The sequence below is a fragment of the Hyperoodon ampullatus genome (assembly GCF_949752795.1).
Source record: "Hyperoodon ampullatus genome assembly, chromosome: 6".
Taxonomy (NCBI): Eukaryota; Metazoa; Chordata; class Mammalia; order Artiodactyla; family Ziphiidae; genus Hyperoodon; species Hyperoodon ampullatus.
In genome coordinates this window covers 2761770-2784855 of record NC_136919.1, presented here as the reverse complement: position 1 = coordinate 2784855, position 23086 = coordinate 2761770, and the positions used below count along the sequence as shown (strand labels likewise).

The window sequence follows — 23086 nt, the reverse complement described above, 5'->3', positions numbered from 1 at the left end:
TGGGTCCCCAGCTGGTGAGGCCTGGTGGGCAGGGTGACCAGGCCTCTCTCCTGGGTGGGGCCTGGCACGGCCTGTGTTCCCACCTGGAGCCTAGGCCTGCTGGGCCGAGGAGACCCCGTGAGGGGCCAGCGCCCGCCGGGAGGGGACAGGCCCGGGGGGAGCCGTGGGGAGGAGCAGGACGCCTCCTCGTTCTCCGACAGACAGGCCGCCTCTGTCTGCACCTTTGTCGTCTCCTGCCTGGCTCCCCGGCTCCGTCCAGGGCGGCTCAGCTGGGTGGCCTGTGGTTCCCTGCCAGGACCACGTGGAGTCGGGTGACGGGCTGCCCCTGGTGCGCTGGGAGAAGTCGGAAGCTGCGTTTGTGTTTTAAACGGGTCCATCCCATTGCACAGGCTGGGCCCATCCCAAGTGTGACCTCATTGTGTCTTCATGGCACACAGAGGTGGGTATCCAGGGACCCTCGGGCTCTGTCCCTTTGCTGTGACCCCTCCCCGCGTGGCTTGGGAACCACGGGCACCTCCTTTTCTCCACCCGAGGGGCCAGTGTCACCCAGCTCTCTCCGTGATGTCCCTGGCCTCCCACGTCCTCGTGGGTGGGGAGCCATGCCTCCATCCGTGGGGCTGCGTTGGGGGCACTAGACAGCTGATGGCCATGCTGCCGGGGCTCAGCCAGGAGGGGAGCTGGGATTTGAACCCCGGTGTGGCAGGCCCAAGTGGGCACTCCCCACTGACCTTCTGCATGGTCCTCGTGTCTGGGGCCCTCTTTGCATCTCTGGCCGGAAGTTAGGATCAGACCAGGGACTTGGAGGGGCACTGCTGGCATGTGCCTGCCCCCAGGGCTCGCCGGGTGGCCTTGCCGTTGGTTGCAGTGGGGTCATCTGGTTCCTTAGCTGCCTGGCTCCTCCTCTCACCCTGTGTCACCCGTGATGCCAGGAGCCAGGTCGGGGAGGCACGGGGTCCTGGGCTTATGTCCCCGAATCTCCATGTGGGTAGGCTCAGGAAATAGCCCAGGGATGGAGGAGCCTCAGCTTTGTCATCCGTGCGATGGGCCTGGTCACTGACCTCATAGGATCACATGGTGTCTCACCCTCAGCAGAGGTTTGAAGGGCTCTTGGCCGTGGCCGACCACCCAGTGTATTTCTTGGTGCTTCTCCAAGAAGCACGGTGAGAGTCTGTTCCTGTGCGGCTGGGGGACCCCCCCCCGCAGTCTCCCCTTCCTGTTGTTTCAGACCCCCGTGTCCCTCCACACCTCTTGTCCGTTACTGATGTCAGTTCAGGGCTGAGCCCTGTGAGAGGGTCAGCTGGTAGACGGTTTAAGTTCCAGCTTCTCTCTGGAAGCCGCCTGTGCCTTCCGGTCTCAGAATGTGGCCCTGACCCCCGCCCGGACCGGGAGGCTGACGGACAGCACAGCTGCTGGCGGCGGGGAGCATGGGCAGCACCCTTGGCATCCATCCTCGTCCCTCTGCTGCCCCGACAGGTGGGCGCTGAGGGGATTTCTCGGCCTTCCGGGCGACACGGGAGTGGCCGACCGCGCCTCCCACTGGTGGCCCTGCCGAGGGCGAGCCAAGACTTCGGGGGCGTCGCGGCCCCCGGATTTCCCCTGGACGGAGCACACGGGGCTGCCTGGCCTGTCCCCAGACTCTGGGGCAGTGTCCCCAGGCCCCAGAGGAAGGGAAACGAGCTCTGAGATGCTTGGCCATGTTTGTACATTTTTCCAAAAGAGAAATCCCTTTACACTTTTCTCTTTTTGCAAAAGTAACACGTTCTTAAAAAGAAAAAAAAAAAAATCCACCGGTTCAGAACCGCCAGCAGAAAGGGAGGAAGCAGCCTTGGGGCCCGTATGCTGTGGGTGTGAGGTCCTGAGTGCTGGGGGCCTCCATCATCTTCCTGCCCCTCGTGGGAACGTCCTGAGGCGGTGTGTGGCCTTCTGCATTCCCGTCCCTGCTCAGCCGGGGTCTGGTTTCCTCGGGGTCGCTGTCGGGTCTGCGGGATTGCGGGACAGGCAAGGCCAGGCTCTCGCTGCGGCTCCGCTTGCCCTGGATGTGCCGGCCCTGAGGTCTGCGCTCCGTGTGAAGGAGTGAAGGCTGTGCCCCAGCAGGGAGCTGCGTGGCCCCTTTACTCCACCCGCCACCCCAGAGGGGACAGCGCAGGGTGACCTGTGCGACCGTATGTCCCACTGGAGAGGGCCATGCCCAAGCGCCCCGGCTGTCCCTTGCCCATCTCCTCCCCAGCCACGCAGCCCTTCCTAGGAGATGGGTCCTGGCTCCTGGGATGGAAGGGGCTTGGGGAGGGGGGTGCCCCCCAACCTCTCACGCTCTAGCTGCCTTTCCTTCCTCCCTGTTGAGCTGGTGCCCAGGCTGACGGGGACAGAGGACAAGCCAGGCGCCTGCCTCCGCCGTGGGGGGTGCTATGTGGCACCACCTGACAGGGGACACCACGACCCCCGCGGTCATCCGCACGTTCCTGCGGGCTTCTGAGTGCATGGGGGGACCCCCACCTCGTCCCAGTGGAGGTGCTGGGGGCAACATTCCTGTTTGCAGAGAGGGGGAGGTCCCACTGCCACGTGCCGTCCCCCAGGCCGTGGGGCATCCAGCACCTTTTGCATGTGTCGCCTCTAGACCTCACAGACCCTGCTGGGGTCCCAAGTGTTTCCACACCTTGGGACTCCCTGTGGCCTGGGGTGAACGCTGGCATTCGGTGAGCGTGTGCCGGTCCAGGCCCTGGGCTCAGAGCTTAGCCACGCGGTCTGGGACCCCCCGGCTCTGCCTCAGAGCCGCTGGGTGCTCACCCCACGATGGGGATGTGTCCTGTGTTGGCTGCGGGGGCCGGCTTCCTGCTCAGCCGCGGGTGTGGGGTAGTTCATCATTGGTCAGAAGAGGGAGGCAGGGCAGAGGCCAGGCCGAGGGTCCTGATGGCAGCCCCAGCACGTCCCTGCAGAGAGCTGTGTCCATCTGTCCTTGTGCTCAGAGGAGGCCGGTGTGCTGTGTCCCGCCCGTTCCCTGCTCCCTGGACCGTGCAGCAGCAGCGCTGGGTACTGGGCATCTGCCCACCCGCCCCACATCTGGCGGCCCGCAGTGTACCGGGCCGGCATCTAGGGTGGGGGTGTGTGACGGGAACAGGGTGCATCCTTCCCTCACGGATCCCGGGTCCCCCCACGTAGGGAGCCGCCGCAGCCATCCCGGCAGGACCGTGCGGCGATTGGTACGTGTCCAGCACTGACCCGAGCGCTCTGCGTTGGATCCCTTTAGTCTCACAGAGCCCCGTGTGGACACAGGGGGACCAGATCCCACGGCTGGCGAAGGGCAGAGCTGGGTTTGTGAACAGGAGCCTGGCCCCGGCATCTGCTGTGCACCCCTGAGCTGCCCGGGCTCCAGGAGGGTCCGGGAGGCCCTGGCGGCTGGTGGCGTTGGGGCAGAGGCGCCAGAGGAGGAGAGGGAGGGAGGGTGCGGGCCTGCGTAGCCACAGCGGCCAGGACAGGGAGACGAGCCACTGGCCAGAGCCGGACAGGCAGTGCTGGTTTGGACAGGAGCCCCGTGTGGGGCAAGGCCGTCGAGGGGAGGGCAGGCCCGGGGGAGGTTCGCAGAGACCCCAGCAGGAGGTGGTGGTGCTGGGCCAGAAGAGGTCAGACCTGCTGGGGGTGGGGCTCGAGGGTGAGCGCTCCAGCGCCTTTCCGTCTGGTGGCGTGTTGCAGCCTCAGCGCCACCAGCCCGGCGGGCCCGGCCGCCCTCTGTACAGAGCTGCCCTGGGGGCCAGGGCGCTGCCCCGGGTTGGCAAGATGGGGGCGCATGAGAGGCTCCCCCCCCACCGGGGGGAGAGGGGCTCTCCCCGGAGAGGAGGGGGCTGCAGCCCCCAGGATGGCAGGCGGGTGGGCCCCTAGGGGTGCTCCAGAGCATTCCTCCGAGGAAGGGCGGGCAAGCGGGGCAGGTTTGCTCGGTGGGCGAGATGTGCGCGACGTCTGTTTTGAGTCCTCTTCCCTCTTGGTCGGGGGGCGCTGAGGAGGCGCTGGCTGGGGTTTAACAAGCCGGCATGGGGGGGGCCCTGGTCTGTACCTCGTGCTGATGACCGTGGTGTAAACACGCCCATGTGGCAGAGCAGGCTGCCAGCAGGACGTCCGTCAGCCAGCTCAAAAACTCTCCCAAGTTTTAACGATCTGCTTTCGCAAGTCGTAGAGGGCGTGCTTCCAGCGGCCGACACGCGCTGCTGTGTCCTCCCAAAGGCGGGCCCCCAGGCGGGCCCTGCCACCCAGCCCAACCCGGCTCAGTCCCGTGACAGGTGCACATAAATACCTACGGGGTCGCAGCGTGCACAGATGCCGCCCAGGTCCAGATTTCGTATGCAGCCCCCAGGGCGTTCTGCGGCCTCAAGTGACATTGGGGCCACCGACTTCCTCCCAAGACGTGGTGGGGTTTTGATATTGGGGGCGGCCCCTTCATCCTTTACTGCACAACATTTTTCGTGGTGCTAGTCGGTCTCCTGGTGACACACGTGGGGCAGCGGCGGCCGCTTCCTTCCCAGCTCCACGCTCAGAGAGCATTCGGAGAGTCGGGGTGTGGCCCTGCAGCCCCTCACTCGCTGAGGCTGCAGGCTCCCCTCGCCTTCTCCCACCGCCCTCACCCCGATGGGCCGAGGGCCCAGCCACCATCACAAACCAGAGCCCGTTCTCATGGTCACATTAGAATCTTCAACGGTGGCCTCACTCAGAGGGCCCTTGCCCTGTGTGGTCCACGTGTGCCGGTCCACGTCGTAGCCCTCTACGTGTGGATCAGTCCCTAAAAAGTTGCCACGGTCAAGAGCAGCAGGCGGCTGGTGGGCAGTGAGCCAACAGTGGCCCCCACCTGCACGGCCGCCTCCCCGCCTGCCCAGGTGGCACCTGCTGGCATTCTGTCCCGTCGCCTGTGTCTCTCCCTGCCCCAGCCTGAGGGCAGCAGTGGGTGAGTGGTTCTCTTGACAGGTGAGGGTTGGCCTGACCGGGGGCAGCGCGCCGACGTGGCCTCACACCACCGCGCGGCTGTGCTCGGGGACCCAGGCGAGGCGGCGGGGCCTGGGGTGACCGGCCGTTCCCTGCCGTCCCTCCTCCCCCGCAGGTGCTGCCTGGCTGGGCCCAGACATGGGATGTCGCACCTCGGCGGGGAGCACAGAGGAAGCCAGGGCCTCGCCGAGCTGCTGCCGTGACGGCCAGTGAGCGAGCAGCCGGAGGATGTCCACCACGACGACGGTCGCCCCTGCGGGGATCCCGGCGGTCCCGGGCCCCGTGAACCCGCCCCCGCCGGAGGTCTCCAACCCCGCCAAGCCCGGCCGCAAGACCAACCAGCTGCAGTACATGCAGAACGTGGTGGTGAAGACGCTCTGGAAACACCAGTTCGCTTGGCCCTTCTACCAGCCCGTGGACGCCATCAAGCTGAACCTGCCCGTGAGTGGCCCCCTACCCGCCGCCCCTGCCCCTCCGCGGCCCCGACTCCTGGGAGGACGGCCCCCCTGGCCTTGGCAGAGATGGTGCCTGGAGGCGGCTGGTCCTGATAAGCCAGGCACAGCTCAGGACCCACAATGACCAAGTAGCAGAGGGGATACTTAGGCGAGTGGGGCAATGGAGGGCGGCTGCCCAGGTGCAGGAAGCGGGGAGAACCCGTGGCCTGTGGGGGGACGAAGGGGGAGCCGGCGATGGGGCTGAGGCCTAGAGGCTCACCTGTGTCTTCATCCTGCGCCCGGCACTGTCCTGCGGAATGACGCGTCCACACCTGAAACCCTGTGCTCGAGAGGGGTGTGGCCCACTTTCCCAGGGTTAGCGCCTCAGCTGCATGCCCGGTGCCGACCTGACCATCTGACGGCTTTCTCTTTTGGACCCGAGTAGAGAGCCCCTGAGTCCTGTGAGGGGAAGCCCTGGGCCAGCGCTTGGCGGCCTGGGTCCTGGGCCAGCTTGGCCCCCGGGCCCTGTGGGCCCCCAAGTGAAGTTTGGAATCTGGGGAGGGGTCTCAGCCCCACCTCCGGAGCCTAGAACAGCTCTGGGCTCTGCCCCAGCTCTGTGGGTCTGTGCGTCCACACAGGACCCTGCTTAGGCCAGGGGCTTGGCAGGGATTATGCTGGCCGAGCGCTCGCCCCAGACCTCACGCCCACCTGCCCTCAGGTGAACAGAAACTTGGGTCCAGCCCCAGTACCCAGATCCCTGAGGAGACTGTCTCCTGCACGATCTCTGTACTTGGGAATCGCGAAAGTCGTCATGAATTTGAATCCAACAGTAACAACCCTGAAAATCTCTTTCTTAGGATTATCATAAGATAATAAAAAACCCAATGGATATGGGGACTATTAAGAAGAGACTGGAGAATAATTATTACTGGAGCGCGAGTGAATGTATGCAGGACTTCAACACCATGTTTACAAATTGTTATATTTATAACAAGGTAAGAAGACGGTGTGGCGTGGGCCCTGCACGCCCCTGTGAGCTGCCCCCGGCCCGGGGAGGCCTGGGGTGGAGGGCCAGCCTGGGGTTGGCCGGTGCCCGCCGGGCTGGGCGCTTTGCACAGCTCTCAGACAGGCCCAGGGTGCATCCCAGCCTCGCACTCAGCCCTTGTCTGGCCGCGATCCCCTCGTGCGGGCCCCACAGGCCACGCGTTTGAGCGGTCGCCTTGTGTGTGGACTGCCCTCCCCCCCGGCCCCGTCCCCTGCTCCAAGGAGGGAACATTAGAACAGCCTTTTTTGGGAGGGTGTTGATATATACCAGATGCTTTAAAAAGTCCACACGCTTGGACCTTTTTTCCTCCGTGGGACGGGATGAAGGGTGGTTTTTATCCTTTGTGTGTTTTGAATTCTTCCAAGAGTTTCCACGTTAAAATAGATTCTTCTTGCCTCCCTCCTGCCCCGCCACATCCCTTCACAGCTTTCTAAATAAATATTTTTCTTGAGCAACCACCATGTGTTTGTCTGCTGCAGACACTCGGCTCCTTTCCAGCAGGTAACCTTGCCTCTCCTGTGTCTTCAGCCCACAGATGACATAGTGCTCATGGCCCAAGCCTTAGAGAAAATTTTTCTGCAGAAAGTGGCCCAGATGCCCCAGGAGGAAGTTGAGTTATTACCCCCTGCTCCAAAGGGCAAAGGCCGGAAACCAGCTTCGGGAACCCAGAGTGCAGGTAAAGGGGTGGATCGTGCAGTCCTTCTCTCCACCTCTGGCAGATGGGCAGGGTGCCGATGACAGCGTATCTTCTGAGGGTCCCTCCGCCCCTCCGGGCTCCGTTTTCCTGACCCACTCTGCAAGGTTGGGTCAGTGATGACCAGCGCTCCGGGCACCGGGCCTCTGCTGTGTGTGGCCTGCAGGCCTGGTGACCTCTGCTCCGGGCAGGGATCGTGCTCCTGCTGTGTCCCTGCGCCGCCCCTCTCCCACCCCCCTCACTCCCCAGCTCTGAGGACACCTCTTCTGGAAGCCACACTGTCCCTTTGTCCCCTCTGAGGAATTGGCCTCTTCAGCATGCTTTGTGTTCTCTGTGGCCTGTCAGGGAGCGGTGGGGATTAGGGTCAGCACGGGGGGTGACCTTACCTGGTCCGGGAACCTGGAGCAGAGGTGCACCCCGATGGTGAGCTTCCTGGGCGGCCCAGCCCTCCAGAGAGGCCAGGGTGTTTCACACTCACAGACGGGGCTGAGGCTGGTTACCTGCGGAACCCGAGGCAACCCCCTGGCTCTTCCTTCCGGGCTGTGCACTTTGTCCTGGCTCACTCATTTGGACCACGGAGGCAGCCACGATGAGAGCCAGGGTCTCGGCAGGAGGGGCTCCGCTGGCACCCGGCGGGCCCTGGCTGGAGGGGATGGTCCCGGCGGCGTCCAGAAGCATCGCTGGTGGAGCCGGGTCAGTTCAGCCTCCTTTCCTTTGTCCTCAAGGTACGCAGCAAGTGGCGGCCGTGTCCTCTGTCTCCCCGGCCACCCCCTTCCAGAGCGTCCCCCCCACGGTCTCCCAGACGCCCGTCATTGCTGCCACCCCTGTGCCAACCATCACTGCAAACGTCACGTCGGCCCCTGTCCCCCCGGCTGCCGCCCCGCCCCCGCCCGCGACGCCCATCATCCCCGTGGTCCCTCCCACGCCGCCCGTCGTCAAGGTGAGCTTCCCCCGGGGGCGTCCTGGACGCAGGCGGGTGCGGGGCGGGCAGGAGGGCGCTCCGCCGCTTTCCCCTGGCACCGACCGCTCGTCGGGCGTTGGGCGTATGTGACTTTGGACGGGTCCCCTCCCCCGCCACGCCCGCGAGGTGGGCCGCGGTTCCTGACACCGACAAGGAGCCCGAGGCTCGGAGCGGCAGGTCACACAGCTGGTGAGGGTGGCTGCGCTTGAGCCCCAGCTTCGCCGGCCTTTGCAGGGCGTGGGCCGAGGCGGGGGGTGCAGAAAGGAGGGGCGTCCCGGCCCTCGCCGCCCGCGCTTGCGCTCGGATTGCCTGGGCGTGGGGAGGGCGGTGGCGGCCTCCGCCCGCTCCTCGCGGCCCCCGTGAGTGTGCGCGCACGTCCCTCCCCCGGCTCCCTGGGGGCTTTCCACGGCCGGGCCTGGGCTCCGAGCGGGCGCTCCCCGCGAGATCCGGGGCCAGCGAGGACGGCTGAGTCTCCTGCTCTGAGCAGGCCCCCGCGCCGGCCACTGATGTGTATCGTCTTCTCCGATTTGACCCTCACAGCGAGCGACCCTCTGGGGCAGGCAGTATTTCCCCCATCTTACAGATGAGGAAGCAGGCGCTCAGAGGGGTTAAATGGCTCCCCCAAGGTAAAATGCCATCTCCATCGCTTTCCTCTCCCCCGTGGCCTTCACTGCCTGTACTCGGGCGGCGCCTGGCCCGGCCGCCTCACTCAGCGCCCGGCTGTCTTGGAGCATGTCCCGTCTGCCATGGCCCAATGAGCCCCCGGGCCCCGTGGCACGTGCTTGGCCTCCGTGGGCGCCCGTGAAGTGTGTGTGGGTGGCTGGCTCGTGCCCGCCAGCCTGGGGGCAGCGGCTTGGCTGGGGCGGCGACTTTGGTGGCGCTCAGACGGCAGACCCCCGTGAGGCCGGCGGCCCAGGTGCGCCTGGCTCCCAGGGGCTGCTCCGTCCGCCCGAGCTGAGGGGAGGGGGAGCCCCCCGGGCTGGCCTCGGGGTCACAACGACCCTGGCCACCCAGGCACGAAACACGCTTTCAGGCACTGGACACACCCACCAAGTGCTCGTTGGTCATTTCAGTGTTTCCTCCCCGGTGGGAAGTAGTTCTGTGACGTCTGCTGCCCTCAGGGTCAAGTCCAGCTCTGCCCAGGCACTTAGCCCCCCGGAGTCCTCGGTCCCCAACCTCGTGCTGCTGCTTGTGTTTCCCGGCTGGGCCGCTGCCCCTGCCCCGCCCCCCGCATGCTCCTCCTGCCCCCGGAGTCCCGTGGCTGCCACTGTCCTGGGAGCGCCAGCTTTGAGGCCCGCGTCTGGGACGCCCCTCTGGCCTTTGACCAGCGGGGGTCCTCTCGTCCCTGCTGTCCCCAAGCCCCAGCCCCACTTGGCGATGGTCCCAGTCACGGTGCCACCTCGGTTGTACGAGTCCCTGAGCCGCGGCCCAACCCTGGGCGCGAGCGGGCCGCGTGCTGCATCTCACACTGCTCGGGGTGGTGAGCGCCCGCCGTGACCGCGCGGGGCCTGGGGTCTTGGCGGGTGGGCGGGGCCCAGGGATGGCCCGGGGGTAGGTTCGGAGTCCAGCCTCACCACCGCCAGCTGTGTGACCTCGGGCCGGCAACGTGGCCCCTCTGAGCCTCGGCGTCCTGCGTGGCGTGGGGCCCCAGGAGGATGGCCACGGCCATGCATGTCCTCGCTTCGCTCGGTGCCCGGCAGCTGGTCCGCGCTCCAGGGGCGCCACCGCAGCGGTTCTGATCCCGGATCCCGGGGCTCACTGTTGTTTTGCTGTCGCAGAAGAAGGGCGTGAAGCGGAAAGCAGACACGACCACGCCCACGACGTCCGCCATCACCGCCAGCCGCAGCGAGTCGCCCCCGCCGCTGTCGGACCCCAAGCAGGCCAAGGTGGTGGCGCGGCGGGAGAGCGGGGGCCGCCCCATCAAGCCGCCCAAGAAGGACCTGGAGGACGGCGAGGTGCCCCAGCACGCGGGCAAGAAGGGCCGGCTCTCGGAGCACTTGCGGCACTGCGACAGCATCCTCAGGGAGATGCTGTCCAAGAAGCACGCGGCCTACGCCTGGCCCTTCTACAAGCCAGTGGACGCCGCGGCCCTGGAGCTGCACGACTACCATGACATCGTCAAGCACCCGATGGACCTGAGCACCGTCAAGGTACGCGGGCGGCGAGCCGGCCGGGCCCCCTCCCCGTCTGGGCGGCCCCTGGCATCTGCAGGGCGGCCTGGCGTCCCGAGCGGCTGTCGCGGTGCTGGTGTCTTATGCCGGCCTGGGGGCAGCTCGGCAGGCTCGGGGCATCGCCCGGCTCCCTTGGCCTGCCCTCCAGCAGCAAACGGGGCCTCAGGGCCGGCCCGGGGCCCTGGCGTGGGTTTGGCAGGGTCAGGGAGGAAGGTGTGCTCTGCCCTACGCTCACGGGACCGGCAGCTTCCTCGTCATCTGTTCCTCTTGAGCCGGTCTCCTCGTCTCGTTCACTTTCATCCCGGTGCGTTTGCAGGTCTTTGTCATAATGTTAGGCAAGGTGGCCCTTTCCCGTGGCCCAGCCCCTCCCTGGACAGAAGTGGGCGCTGGAGGGGGTGGTGGCGGAGCTGAGACCAGGAGCCCCGGCCTCCCGATTCCCGCAGCAGGGTCTTCCTGCACTGGGGGCTTCCCCCTTGGCTTTTGTGGGGTTTCCTCCAGGTCAGCTCAGTTGTGTACAAGCAGAGAAGAGCAGGTCTGGGCCAGGCAGAGATGGAGAAAATTCCCCGGCTGGCAGCGGCAGCCTCGAGGGCAGGGGACCCGGGGTCTTCCCTGAGTGCCTGCAGGAGGGCTTCCTGAGCCCCCGTCGGGCTTGGGCCCCAGCACGGCTGCCCTTCCTCGGTCTGGATTGGTCTCTGACGGTCTGAGGAACGTCCCTGGCCATTGGACCGTTAACCTGGAACGGTAACCCCACAAAAGGGGCAGGTGGTTTCTTTGCACCCATGGGGTCTGGGCCTTGAGCCGCTGGGTTCAGTCATTCTGCCTCGTGTACCTGTCTGGGGCGGACTCTCCTTAATGGAAGTCTTCCTCCCCGCCAAGGGACAGGACAGACCTGGCCATCTAGGGCAGTGGTTCCCGGGGAACTGGCTGAGTCAGGAGGGCCTGGCTGGGCTGGGTGACTGAGCAGCGTCCTCACCTCCTCTGGTCCTCCTCCTGACTGCGAGGGCAGGGCTCCGGCTTTCTTGGACTCGCTCGGTGCTGCAGCGGCCCTGCTCCTACTGGGAGCCCAGGGGTGTCAGCTACGTTTCTTTGACTGATTTTTTCTTTTAATTTGTGTGAGTAAAATAGGAACAGAGGGTCAAAAATCCAAGCAAAGCAGAGGTGGGTGGAGAGAAGACCTAACCTCTGGTATCGTTGCCACCCTTTCCAGAGATGTTTCTAGCTAATGGTTTGGTTACATCTTTCTGGATTAGCTCCTGGCTCAGGCTGGCTCTTTCCAGCAGGTTTTGACTGTGGGGCAGTGGTACTTGGGCTCCCACATGCACCAGGAAAGTGGCCGGCTGTCAGATTAGGGCCAGAGTCTGAGAATCTTACAGAAGTTGAGAGGGTCTCGGGTGCCCATTTCTCCCTCCTGGCTGAGCTACCCCAGACTGGGGAGGCTGTGCAGGGGGCTGGAGCTAGGCAGCCCCAGTGCTGTTGGAAGCTCTCCAGGCGGGGCAGAGGAGGACGGTGTGTCCTAGGCTGTAGAGGCTGCAGGTCCTGGAGTCTGACCACCGCCAACCCCTCCATCGAGGCCAGGACTTTGTTAGTCTAGGTGCCGGCGAGGTAGGTGGTTAGGCTCCAGCCCACAGTGTCCTGCTGCAGCAGAGCATGGCCCCCAGCATGAGCGGGCGCCTCATACCCCCGACACGAGGTCCCTGACCGATGAGCTCATATCTGTGTGAACCCGTCCAGGCGTGGGGAGCTCTCTCCCTCGAGAGCCGTTGCCCCGCCTGCCCCGATCTTAGCTGCCACATTGTGGTCCCTGGCTGGCTGCACTTCTGTCCCCACATGCAGAGCCAGTCATCCCGTGCTCCCGGCGGGGCAGTGGGACGACCTGGTGCTCTGTGAAGCAGGCTAGCTAACAGCACCTGGATTCTCAGGGGAGAAAATTAAATGTCTCATTCTGAGAACTGAGTAGCCCCCTAAACTGGTAGAGAGTGACTTTTCACCACAAGTTGCTTACTCCGCACCGGAGCTCCTGCCAATGGGGATGTCGGCGTGTGAAAAGTTAGCCGAAACGTAGAGCTTGGGGACTTTGGTTGCGGGAGCTGGGACTTTTGGGAGCACCTTTTTCTTTCTCCCAGAGTGTCAGCCTCTCTGTGGGGTCCTGGACCCTCCCCTCCAAGCCCTCGGGGCCACCCTTCCACCTTCTCCCTGGGCTCCCAGACGAGGTCTCGGGCTGGCGGTGGACATGCGGAGGGTCCCGAGGCACAGCGGTGCCCTCACGACCCGTGGCTTGTGTGTTACAGAAGAAGATGGACAGCCGTGAGTACCCAGACGCACAGGGCTTTGCAGCCGACATCCGGTTGATGTTCTCCAACTGTTACAAGTACAACCCCCCAGACCACGAGGTGGTGGCCATGGCCAGGAAGCTGCAGGTAACCCCAGGTGCTCTGTGTGGGGAGGGACCCCCTGGGCACAGGTGGGATCAGCAGCTCAGGGCAGGTGCCCAGGAAGGACATGGGTGTCGGGGAGGGCATGTCTCCCAGGGGAGGTGTGGGGTCGAGGGGTGGGGTGTCTGGGGACCTCATCCACGGGCACGTTTCCCCTGAGCGGCGGCCAAGTGGCGGCCAGGCCCCGAGCCTGCTCCCCAGGGACGCGGTGGCCAAGAGGCCAGTTTCTGCCTCCTGGGAGCTGCAGGCTCAGGTGGGCAGCGGCAAGCAGGTGGGGGCTAGCAGGCATTCTAGCCAGGGCGGAGGCGGAGAGAAGGCAGACACCCGCTGCCCTGCACTTCACCGCGGGCCGGGGGCCCTTTGTCAGGAGCCTGCCTGTGAGGCCCGTGGGCGTCGTAGTGGGGGACGGCTGTTTGTGCAGCCTGTTGCTTTCCCGACCACAAGGCAGATGGCACGTGGGAGAAACGGGCCTGCAGGGAAGCGCAGTCTGGCCTTCGGTGGTGGGACTTTGCGTACACGCACACGGATCTCACATACAGGCTGAGTGTGCGCGAGTGTGCGCGATTATCTGTCAGAGCCTGGGGGCTGCCGCAGGTTTCTGTACGGGCCAGGACCCTGAGCCTGTTCTTATTTCTCTTTGCCATCACATAGCCTGTTGGCTTTTATAAAAACAGGACCCAGGATGTTGTCCTGTAAGACGTTCCCAGGCCCTTGCTCAGAACCCTTTTGAGAACCCGGTACGGTAACTCGGGAGCATCGTTGATCACCCAGGCCCCGGACGGGGCCTCACGGGGAGCCTCCTTCCAGGCCTCTGGGCCCTGCTGATCTTCCTTACCTTCCTCCTGCCTGTGGGCCCTGGCTGCTGCGGGCTGCCCCCTCTGTGCACTGGCTCCCATGGGGAATTTGGTAGAGCGGTCCTGGTGGTCCCAGGACACCCAGGGGAAGCCACCGGGACCCACGGTTTCATACCAAGACCGTGAAGCCAAAAGGCTCTGCAAAGCCCCGTGCTGCCGTTGCTCTGTTGATGCCCCTAAACCTTTGCGAGTAGCTCCACGAGGAAGCCAGGCGGCGCTGGCAGCAGACGGGCCGACGGCAGTGGCTCTGATTCTCTTCCGGCAAAAGGTGGTCTCCGCGGTGTGGCCACAGAGGTTGGGAATCTTAATTACTGATGACTATTTAGTAATTGGCTATTGATTGTGTCTAGTCAAGCTGGGTGGGGTTAGAGCCTGACGCTGCAGCAGCCTGATGTAGATCTTCCCCCACTGCCCCCACCGGGGGGCCGTTTGCCCAGAGCGGGCCAGGCCATGGCCTTGCATAGCAGCGTACCTCTGAGATGTCTTTACCCCAGGAGGAGATTCTGGGGGACCAGGGCCCAGAGTAGGCTCTAACGGGAGCCGGACGCCTGGTCGGTGGGGCTGCACCTTTTGCATGTAAGCCAGGTGTATGTGGCTTCAGGTGTCTGAGCTAGCAGAGAGAAGTCTCCCTTCGTGGCCGCTCATCCTGTCTGAAATGAACCTGGGCCACCGGTGGGGGGAGGGGACCTTTGTTGAGCGTGCTCCCAAGGCTGTGTAGGAGCTGGCAGTTGGATAGGACAAGACTTTTGCCTTTTGAGCCAACTTTTGGACCCAACTCAGAACGAGATGTGATACTACAGTAACATCACAGGGGAAAGAAATGGGAAAGCGAAACGAGCTCCCAGATCCAGTGGCTGGGGGGGCCCCAGAAAAGGGTCAGAGCTCAAAGGAAGGCCCTCTCACTGTCTGTCAGTAGGTGGCAGCCTTGGATCTGGATGCTGAAAGACTTGCAAGCTGTGGACAGGAGGTGGGGTGTCTAATAGAGGAGCTTGTGTGTCGGCTCCTAAAAGGCTGTGTCTGTGCCCGTTCACTCTGCGCCCTCTGGCCCTGGACCCGCGCTTAGGGCCTGGGGAGGGAGAGACAGAGAGCAAGCCGGGGTGGGCGGCGTGGGGGCAGCCCAGCGCCCTGGGCAGACTGGGTCCAGTCTCCCCGACTCCCCGGGGGCTGCCCACGGGCGTCCAGGACCCAGGCGGCCCCTGCTGTCCCGCAGGACGTGTTTGAGATGCGGTTTGCCAAGATGCCGGACGAGCCAGTGGAGGCGCCCACGCTGCCCGTGCCCGCGGCCCCTGTGGTCAGCAAGGGCGTGGAGAGCAGCCGCAGCAGCGAGGAGAGCTCCACGGACTCAGGCAGCTCGGACTCGGAGGAGGAACGGGCCACGCGGCTGGCGGAGCTGCAGGAGCAGGTGAGTGGCCGCAGCCGGGCCTTGACCCGACGTTTGCCCTGGTCGCCACCCCCCCCCCCCCACCAGGCCACAGCCATCCTCCGCGGCGGTGTCGCTGGCAGGGCACCCGGCGAAGGTGTCGGCTCCGAGGGCCCCCTTGGCAGTGCCTGCAGGCCCGGGGCCCTGTGAGCCCGACCGGGTCGGGACGTCCCTGGAGCCCTGGAGCCTCCTTCCGCTCCAGAAAGGTCTGGGAGGCACCTGCAGAAGCCGCAGCCGTGGGGCTCCACGAGCCTGTCCGGTTGGGGGCGGGTGCGGGCTCCACAGCTCTGCCAGAGCGAGGTTGTCCTGCCTCGGCCTCTGACTGCCTGTGAGTCGGCCCCCCCCGCCCCTTTGCGCACCTCACGTGCAAAGTGGGACCGAGAGGTGCTGGATTCCTAGGGGGTGGGGGGCCTCTAGCAGGGAGGAGACAGTGGGGTAACAGTGACCCTGCCGGCACCCCGGTGGGGCTGGGCGTCTCAGCTGAACCTTGTCAGGGATGATGGTGCAGGGAGCATGGCCCTGAGGTGTAGCTGTCGGGCCGGGGTCCCTCCCACGCCATGTGACATGACTGGCGTGTGCGAGCCCGGTGCCGTCTTGGCCCGTCCACCTGCTAGAGGCTGGAGGCACCGTTTCCTTGCCTGTTCGGCACGAGACTCCCCTTGGGGTCTGCTGAGGTGAGAAGCGTGTAAAGCACGTAGCACACCGGCAGCCACTTGCTGGACGAGCTGAGTGTCCCCTGCTGGCACTGGACCGTTTTGACCCTGCAGAACTGCTGTGCAACATCCCAGCAGCTGCCCACGAGTGGAAAGTCTCCTTTACGCAGGCGTTTAAACCTCTCCCTAGAGAGTCTCCCTCATCTGGAAAATAGAAACTAGCAGGAAAACCAGCAGGCGCCATTTTTCGAGCCCCTCGGGTGCCACCTGCCCTGCACGTCGGGTAGGGAGACCAAGACCCAGCGGCTCACCCGCCGTCGCAGGGGTGGGGAGGGCCAGACGGGCTCTGTCGCCCTCCGGGACCTGTCTGGCTCCTCGGCTCCCCTCCCCGCACGGTGGCGGCAGCTCCCGGGCACCCCAGCCCCCCGCCCCCGCCCGCGGCCCCCTTGGGCCAGCCCCGGGGAGCCCCGCTCAGCTGCCTGTCTCTTCCAGCTGAAGGCTGTGCACGAGCAGCTGGCCGCCCTGTCTCAGGCCCCAGTGAACAAGCCAAAGAGGAAGAAGGAGAAGAAGGAAAAGAAAAAGAAGGACAAGGACAAGGACAAGGAGAGGCACAAGGCCAAGTCCGAGGAGGAGAAGAAGGCCAAGGCGGCCCCGCCTGCCAAGCAGGCCCAGCAGAAGAAGGCTCCCGCCAAGAAGGCCAACAGCACGACTGTGGCTAGCAGGTGGGCTCCGGCGCCTGTGTCCTGGACACCCACGTGGCGGGAGGATGCTGGATTCGGGGCTTTGTCCTGGTGACCTGGACCCTGGGCTGTTACGGGGAGATGGGGTGGGGGGTTGGTGGCCCTCGTCTTGCCCACCTCGTGGGAAGACTGGGAGGATCAACCGAGATCTCTGCCTCGACAGTACGGGCTGCGGAGGGCGGCGCTCAGCTCCCCGTGGGGCCAGCCTCAGTCACAGGCATTGGAGACCTCAGCATCTAGAGGCTTCAGGGACATTTTCCTGGTCTGGGCCCGAGAGTTTGCTTTGGTGGGGGGGGTCTTGGCGCCGTGTCCTGGGCCCTTGGCACCCCATCCCCGGCTGGCCTAGTCGGTGGAGGGTCGTGGGTGGAGGTGCGCCTTGGCACAGAGCTCCCTGGTCCTCACGGCCTTCACTCAGCCCCCGCCGTGGCCACTCGCTGCCTCGAGGAACGCCTGCCGCAGACGAGCAGGGACGACATGGGGAGGTGAGGGTGGTGGGAAGGCACGCCGGGCCAGGCGCCTCTCCCGGCGGGGTGGAAGGAGGGCGTCCTGGAGGAGGGGCGACAGCTGCACAGAGGGTCCGGATGGGGTTCCAAGAATCAGGAACAGCAGGCACAAAGCTGTAGAGGCCAGTGGAATGTGTTCCTCGTGGGAATGAGGACAAGGGTGGGCACTGCTGAAGAACAGAGGCCAGGTTGGGAAGAGGGGAGGGTTTAGGCTGCCGACGCTGGCCGGCTCGGTCGAGGTGTTTGCAGTTTATTCTCCAGTGAAAGTGGTCAGATCCTGGCCAGTGCGGAGGATGGATTAGCGAGAGGCAAGAATGGAAGGAAGGATGCCCTCTGGAGTTGCCGTGGTCACGCAGGCAGGAGAGGCCGGTGTGGCCATGGGGGTGGAGGGGTGTTGCTTTGAGAGCTGTCTGTGAGGCAGAGTGGACAGGCCTTGGTCCCTGGACGTAGGAGGAGGGGCATGCAGAGCTGGGGACTTGGGCTTTGGTAGCTGGGCGGGCAGTGGCACCATCGAGAGGGGCAGTGAGAATAGTCAGGGGTTTTCTCCTCCCTCTCTCCCTTTTGCAGGGGGAGGCAGAAATCAGGTTCCCTGTTCTGTCTCTGTCTCTGGTTTTGGCGTCTGTACAATGCTGGCCTCAAAACTGAGTTGGGAAGTGTTCCCTTGTCTTCTGTTTTCTGGGGTAGATTTAGAGCCTTGGTATATTAATTTTTAAATGTGTGATAGAACTCACCAGTGAAACCACCTGGGCCCGGAGTTTCACTGTTGGAAGGTTGCTAACCACGAATTCAGTGCCTTTGAACGTTCCCCACAAATTTGATATATTGTGATTTCATTTAAGTTCGAAATATTTTTTACTTCCCTTCAGGCGTCCTTTTTGACCATGGATTATTTAGAAGTGTGTTGTTTGGTTTACAGATATTTGGAGATTTTTCCAGATATTTTTCAGTTATTGATTTCTAGGGTCAGAGAACACACTTTGTATGTTTTCAACATTTTAAAGTTTGTTAAGATTTTATGGCCCAGGATACGGTCTGTCTTGGTGAACATGCCATGTATGCTTGAAAAGAACGTGTATCCTCCTGCTGTTGGGTGGAGTGTTGTATAAACGTCAGTTAGAAGATTAAAAAAAAAAGCTAAAAAAAAGACAAATGGACTTATTTACAAAACAGAAACAGACTCACAGACTTAGAGAACAAAGTTATGGTTACCAAGGGGGATGGGGGTCGGGGTGGGGGTGGGGGGAGGGATAGACTGGGAGTTTGGGGTTGACACGGACACACTGCTACATTTAAAACAGATAACCAGCAAGGATCTCCAGTGGAGCACGGGGAACTCTGCTCAATATTCCGTAATAACCTAAATAGGAAAAGAATTTGAAAAAGAGTAGATACATGTATATAAAAAACAACAAAAAAACCTTTAAACCCCAAACAGACAAAAACATGTCAGTTAATAAGTTAATTTGTTTGATGGTGGTGTTGGGATCGTCTCTGTTCTGCTGATTTGTTCTATTAATTACCAAGAGAGAATCGTTGAATTCTGCAAGTAAAGTTGCAGATTTTCCTATTTCCCTTCAGTTCCGTCAGCTTTTGTTTATATATTTTGAAGCTTGGTCTTAGATGCGCGTACACACGTGTAGGACTGTGATGGTCAGTTGACTCTTTTATCATTATACAGTGTCCCTCTTTTTCCTGGTAGCATTCCTTTTCCTGAAGTCTACTTTGTCTGAAATTGTTACAGCCATTGCGGTTTTCTTTTGATTAGTATTTACACGGAATATTTTCCCCCCACCTTTTTACTTGTAACCTACCTCTGTCGTTATATTTCAAGGGGGGTTGTGTAGATTAGGTAGCATGTAAATTGGGTCTTGGTTCTTACCCAGTCTGACCACCCCTCTCTTTTAATTGGTGTGTTTAGACCGTTTATATTTAATGTAATTGTGGACACAATTTGATTTCCACCTACCGTTTCGTTATTTTCTGTCCCTGCTGTTTAATCCTCTGTCCCCCTTCCTGCCTTCTTCTGGGATATTTGAATACGGAGATGAGTTTGACCTGTCGTGCTTGAGATGCCTGTGGGGCATTGAGGGGAGCTGACCACCACGGTTGTTTCCTGGCCGAGGCCTCCCTAGGCCGGTAGCAGCCTCTGCTCTGACCTCTGGAGCAGGGTCTTCCGTGTCCCTTGGAGACGTATGTGCGTCTCCAGGCAGTAGCCCGGCTTCTCTGTCTGGGGTCCCACTTTGGGCTGCTCCTTGGTAAGAGAGCCTGGTCCTGGAGAGGAAGAGGGCCGGCGGGCAAGGGGTCAGGGTCTGGGGGGGCGGGGGGGGAACTCGGGGTTGTGGGGCAGGGGCTGGGTGGGGTCGGGGGGCTCCAGGGATGGGGACGGGGGGCTCCACGCCATGATGCTCCTTGCCTTCTGCCTCAGACAGCCGAAGAAGGGTGGCAAGCAAGCGTCGGCCTCCTATGACTCGGAAGAGGAGGAAGAGGGGCTGCCCATGAGCTACGATGAGAAGCGCCAGCTCAGCCTGGACATCAACCGGCTACCGGGGGAGAAGCTGGGCCGGGTAGTGCACATCATCCAGTCGCGGGAACCCTCGCTCAGGGACTCCAACCCCGACGAGATCGAGATTGACTTTGAGACTCTAAAACCCACCACTTTGCGGGAACTAGAGAGATATGTCAAGTCTTGTTTACAGAAAAAGCAAAGGAAGCCATTCTGTAAGTCGTCGGGACGGGGTGCCTTGCTGGCGCCCCTCCCCATCACCCCTTCAGTCCCGGAGCAGACAGCCAGGCAGCCGCGGGAGTGGGAGTGGGAGTGGGTCGCACGCTGCCAGGCTCCTCGCCCCTCCTCTGCCTTGTGCCCTGAGGATGCAGGGACACAGCTGCTGTCTGCTCAGCTGGGGGCGGGGGCTTAGCTGAGACCAGCTGCGGCCCCACCCCAGCCAGAGCACTTCTTCCCGCCCTGCTCCCGGGCAGGCGGGCAGCACTTGTGTGCCTCATCCTTCCCCAGAGCAGGCAGGACCCCTGGGTCGGTCCCCAGCCCCATTCGTTCAAATGCTAGCTAAGGCCCTCACCACAAGCCTTCTTGAGGCTCCGTTTGGGGCCTGGGCTGCAGGCGACCTGTCGATGGTTCCCTGCCTGGGCAGACCAGTTCCCTTTGCCTGGGGTGGAGGTCCAGAGGCCTCCCAGGACGGACGATTGCACTGGCTCAGGCTCACCCTGGCAGTCGATGACTTCACTGGATGGGAACGAGTCGCTGCCTGGGTCAGTGGGTCCTGGGGAGTGAGAGGAAGGGCAGGAGGCCCCAGGCAGCCCCACGGTGGCAGGAGAACAGGGCACCCGCCCGGCCCTGAGGAACAACACCCAGGGTGCACCTGATGCTGTGTGTGGCCCCCTCGGGCTGCTTGGTCCTCACTCGCTCTGTGGGGGGAGGCTGCCTTCTCCTGGATGGAGCATGGCGTGACCCCCTGCAGTCACGGCACGTTTGCCCCTCGGTAAGTCGCCTGTGGACTCAGAGGTGCTGGCACAGGCGCGCCAGGTGGTGGACTGGGCTCCAGGGCGGAGTCTGGGCCTCACTGAGGCCGAGGGAGAGCCTCGGCCGTGGCGAGGGAAAACCATGAGTTGGGGGGTCAGGGCCTCAAGCCACAGCTCTGCCTTTCACCCGGGGGTGCCGCCGTCTGTGCAGCTGTCTGCAGTGGGGGTGGTCTGTCCCAGCTCAGGAGTGTTGTGACGGTTGCAGAGCCTCGCGTGTGGCGGGGCCTCCGTACGTGTGGGCTGCCCCTGGGGCCGCCCGCCCTTCCCCGCCTGTGGCCTCAGCTCCCGTGCTCTTCCACAGCCACGAGCGGGAAGAAGCAGGCGGCCAAGTCGAAGGAGGAGTTGGCTCAGGAAAAGAAGAAGGAGCTCGAGAGGCGGCTGCAGGATGTCAGCGGGCAGCTGAGCAACAGCAAGAAGCCCGCCAAGAGAGGTACCCGTGGCCCTCGTGCTGCTCTGTCGGCGGGGAGAGGGCAGTGGGAGGGAGGGGCTGCTGACCTGGGTTTGCGCCTGTGGCTCCACCTCGTAACGAGCTGTGTTTCCCTAGAGGAGGCTGTTGACCCCCCGAAACCCTGATTTCCTTATCTGCAAACTGGGACCCGAGCCCGGCCCTGCAGGGAGGCTGAGCAGATGACAGGCGTGTGTGAAAGCGCCCCTTTGCAGAGCCCCTGGGAGACGGCTCTTTGGAAGGGCCCAGCTGTGGTCTTGGGGGGCTGGACCCCATGCCTTGAGAGGGACTGGGGTCCTACCCCGCAGCTTCAGTGGGTCCTGGCCCCCAGCAGTGGGCTTTCTGGCTGCCCTCAGACAGGAACACTAGTTCCCAGCCAGTTAGCCAGTGTCACAGGCGGAGGGAGGGTCTGACTTCCGGCCCCAGGCCCTCTGCTCTGTGGACTCGGGGTCTTACTTTAGGTGAGCAGGTGATTTGATTCCTTGCCTCCTTTCCCTGGGGCCTGTAAGAAAAGGCAAACACCTTTGTCCTGGTCCCAGGGACAGCGGGGCCCAGGTGGTGGTCAGATTCTAGGTCCAGTCTTGGTCATGCAGCAGCCAGGTGCCACAGCCTTGCCTGGCCCCGCTTGCCCAGTGCCAAGCTGGGGCTCCGAGCCCTGCCCGCTCCCACTGATGGCTGAAAGGCCCCCCTTGCGTTAGCCCTGGGGGGGGGGGCATCGTTACTGCTCAGCGCATGTGACTGTGGATTCTTCATACGGCCGGCCATGTCCCCGCACGTCCCATCAGTTTCTCATAGTAGATCGCCTTGACTTTTTCCCGGCCTCTAAGTGCACTTGGATGTGTTGACCTCTGAGCTGTTTCTGCTCACACTTCCGACACCAAACGTGCGAGTTTTTCTCACGCCAGTTCTCCAGCTCCCACACGAGCAGGGTGTCCAGCAGTTGAGTTCCGTGCTGACGCTGTCTGCTCGGTTAAGGGCTCAGCCCCGCCCCTAAGACGCCAGGTGCACGTCCCAAGCCTCCCGTGCCTTTGACTGACGGGCTGTAAATCGGGGATTCCCACAACCCCCTCCGCAGGTTTGACAGTTGGCTAGAACGGCTCACAGAACTCAGGAATTATGAGTGAAACCCCTTGTGGTTTGTTACAAAGGACACAACTCAGGGACAGCCAGGTGGATGAGCAGCACAGGGCAGGGTGTGGGGGCGTGGAGCCTCCAGGCCTCTCCAGCCACCACCCTCCCAGCAGCTGGAGGCCCCCTGAACCGGGAGTTCTCTCTGGAGCACAGTCTCCAGTCCCCGCCCCTCCTCGGCCATGGGGGCGGGGGGAGCTGAAAGTCCCTGCCCTCGGTCACATGGTCTTCCTGGAGAGCAGCCCTGGGCTGTGGCCCTGGGGGGCCCCCCCGGCCCGAGTCACTCGTGAGCGTAAACTCAGGTGTGAGCTAAAGGGGCTCCTTGGCAGTAAAGGACGTTCTTGCCACTCGGGAGATTGCAGGGGATTTCGGGGCTCTGTGCCGGGAACAGGGTACGAGCACCAGACGCACTTCTTACACCATCACAACCTCGTTAACGCGTTGCTGCATTTCAACAAAATCTCTTAACGTTTATCACGTGACCGGGTCAGGATCCGGGTGGGGGGGCATGTGAGGGTGGGGGGGCCGGGGGGGCACGGACGGGCTCACGAGGAGGGAGGGGTGGCCGGCGCGTGGGGGGTGGGGGCGCACCCCTCACCTGCGCGTCTCCCCCAGAGAAGTCAGGCTCCGCGCCCTCGGGAGGGCCCTCCCGGCTCAGCAGCAGCAGCTCGTCTGAGTCCGGGAGCAGCAGCTCCAGCGGATCCAGCTCCGACAGCAGCGACTCGGAATAAACTCTGGGCTCTCACGGGACGGAACAAAACCAGTGGACGTCGCCCACGCCGAAACTCTGCAGTGTTCCCTTCTATGGTTAATATACTATTTTCGTTCCATGGTGTGCAGGTTCTCTTTTTAATTCAGTGTTATGGTATCTTCCAGTTTTGGCTTTAATAGGTCAAAGATCTTTCCGTGTGTGTCCATTAGACTTTATGAGAAGCTGTGAATCTGCATAACGCCTTTCCTTCGTAACTGAATTCAGTCCCTTGGAGATGACAACTTCAAACGCTAACCTGATGACCGTAGAAAAACACGTAAGGTGTGATCCGGAGGTTCTTGCAAAATCCCTTTTCTTACGCCTGACCTGGTCTGTAGCTCCAGCGAGAATTTCTC

At 62.8% G+C, this 23086-nt stretch overlaps 1 protein-coding gene across 2 annotated transcripts; it reads left to right on the top strand.

Annotated features, from left to right (window-relative positions):
* Positions 1 to 5193: 5193 nt before the first annotated feature.
* BRD3 (bromodomain containing 3) lies at positions 5194 to 22807 on the top strand (the record flags this gene model as incomplete). 2 transcript variants are annotated; one of them, XM_079705893.1, is made up of 11 exons in its annotated part: positions 5194 to 5406; positions 6257 to 6394; positions 6973 to 7128; positions 7872 to 8078; positions 9878 to 10249; positions 12559 to 12687; positions 14767 to 14958; positions 16122 to 16351; positions 19298 to 19590; positions 20708 to 20836; positions 22595 to 22807. In XM_079705893.1, the coding sequence occupies 11 exons, from the start codon at positions 5194 to 5196 to the stop codon at positions 22708 to 22710; spliced, it is 2175 nt and encodes a 724-aa protein (XP_079562019.1). In that variant the 3' UTR covers positions 22711 to 22807. The 2 variants fall into 2 exon arrangements, with proteins under 2 accessions (XP_079562019.1, XP_079562018.1); XM_079705892.1 differs by having other exon boundaries at positions 14767 to 14962; positions 16105 to 16351.
* Between the last annotated feature and the right edge of the window lie 279 nt (positions 22808 to 23086).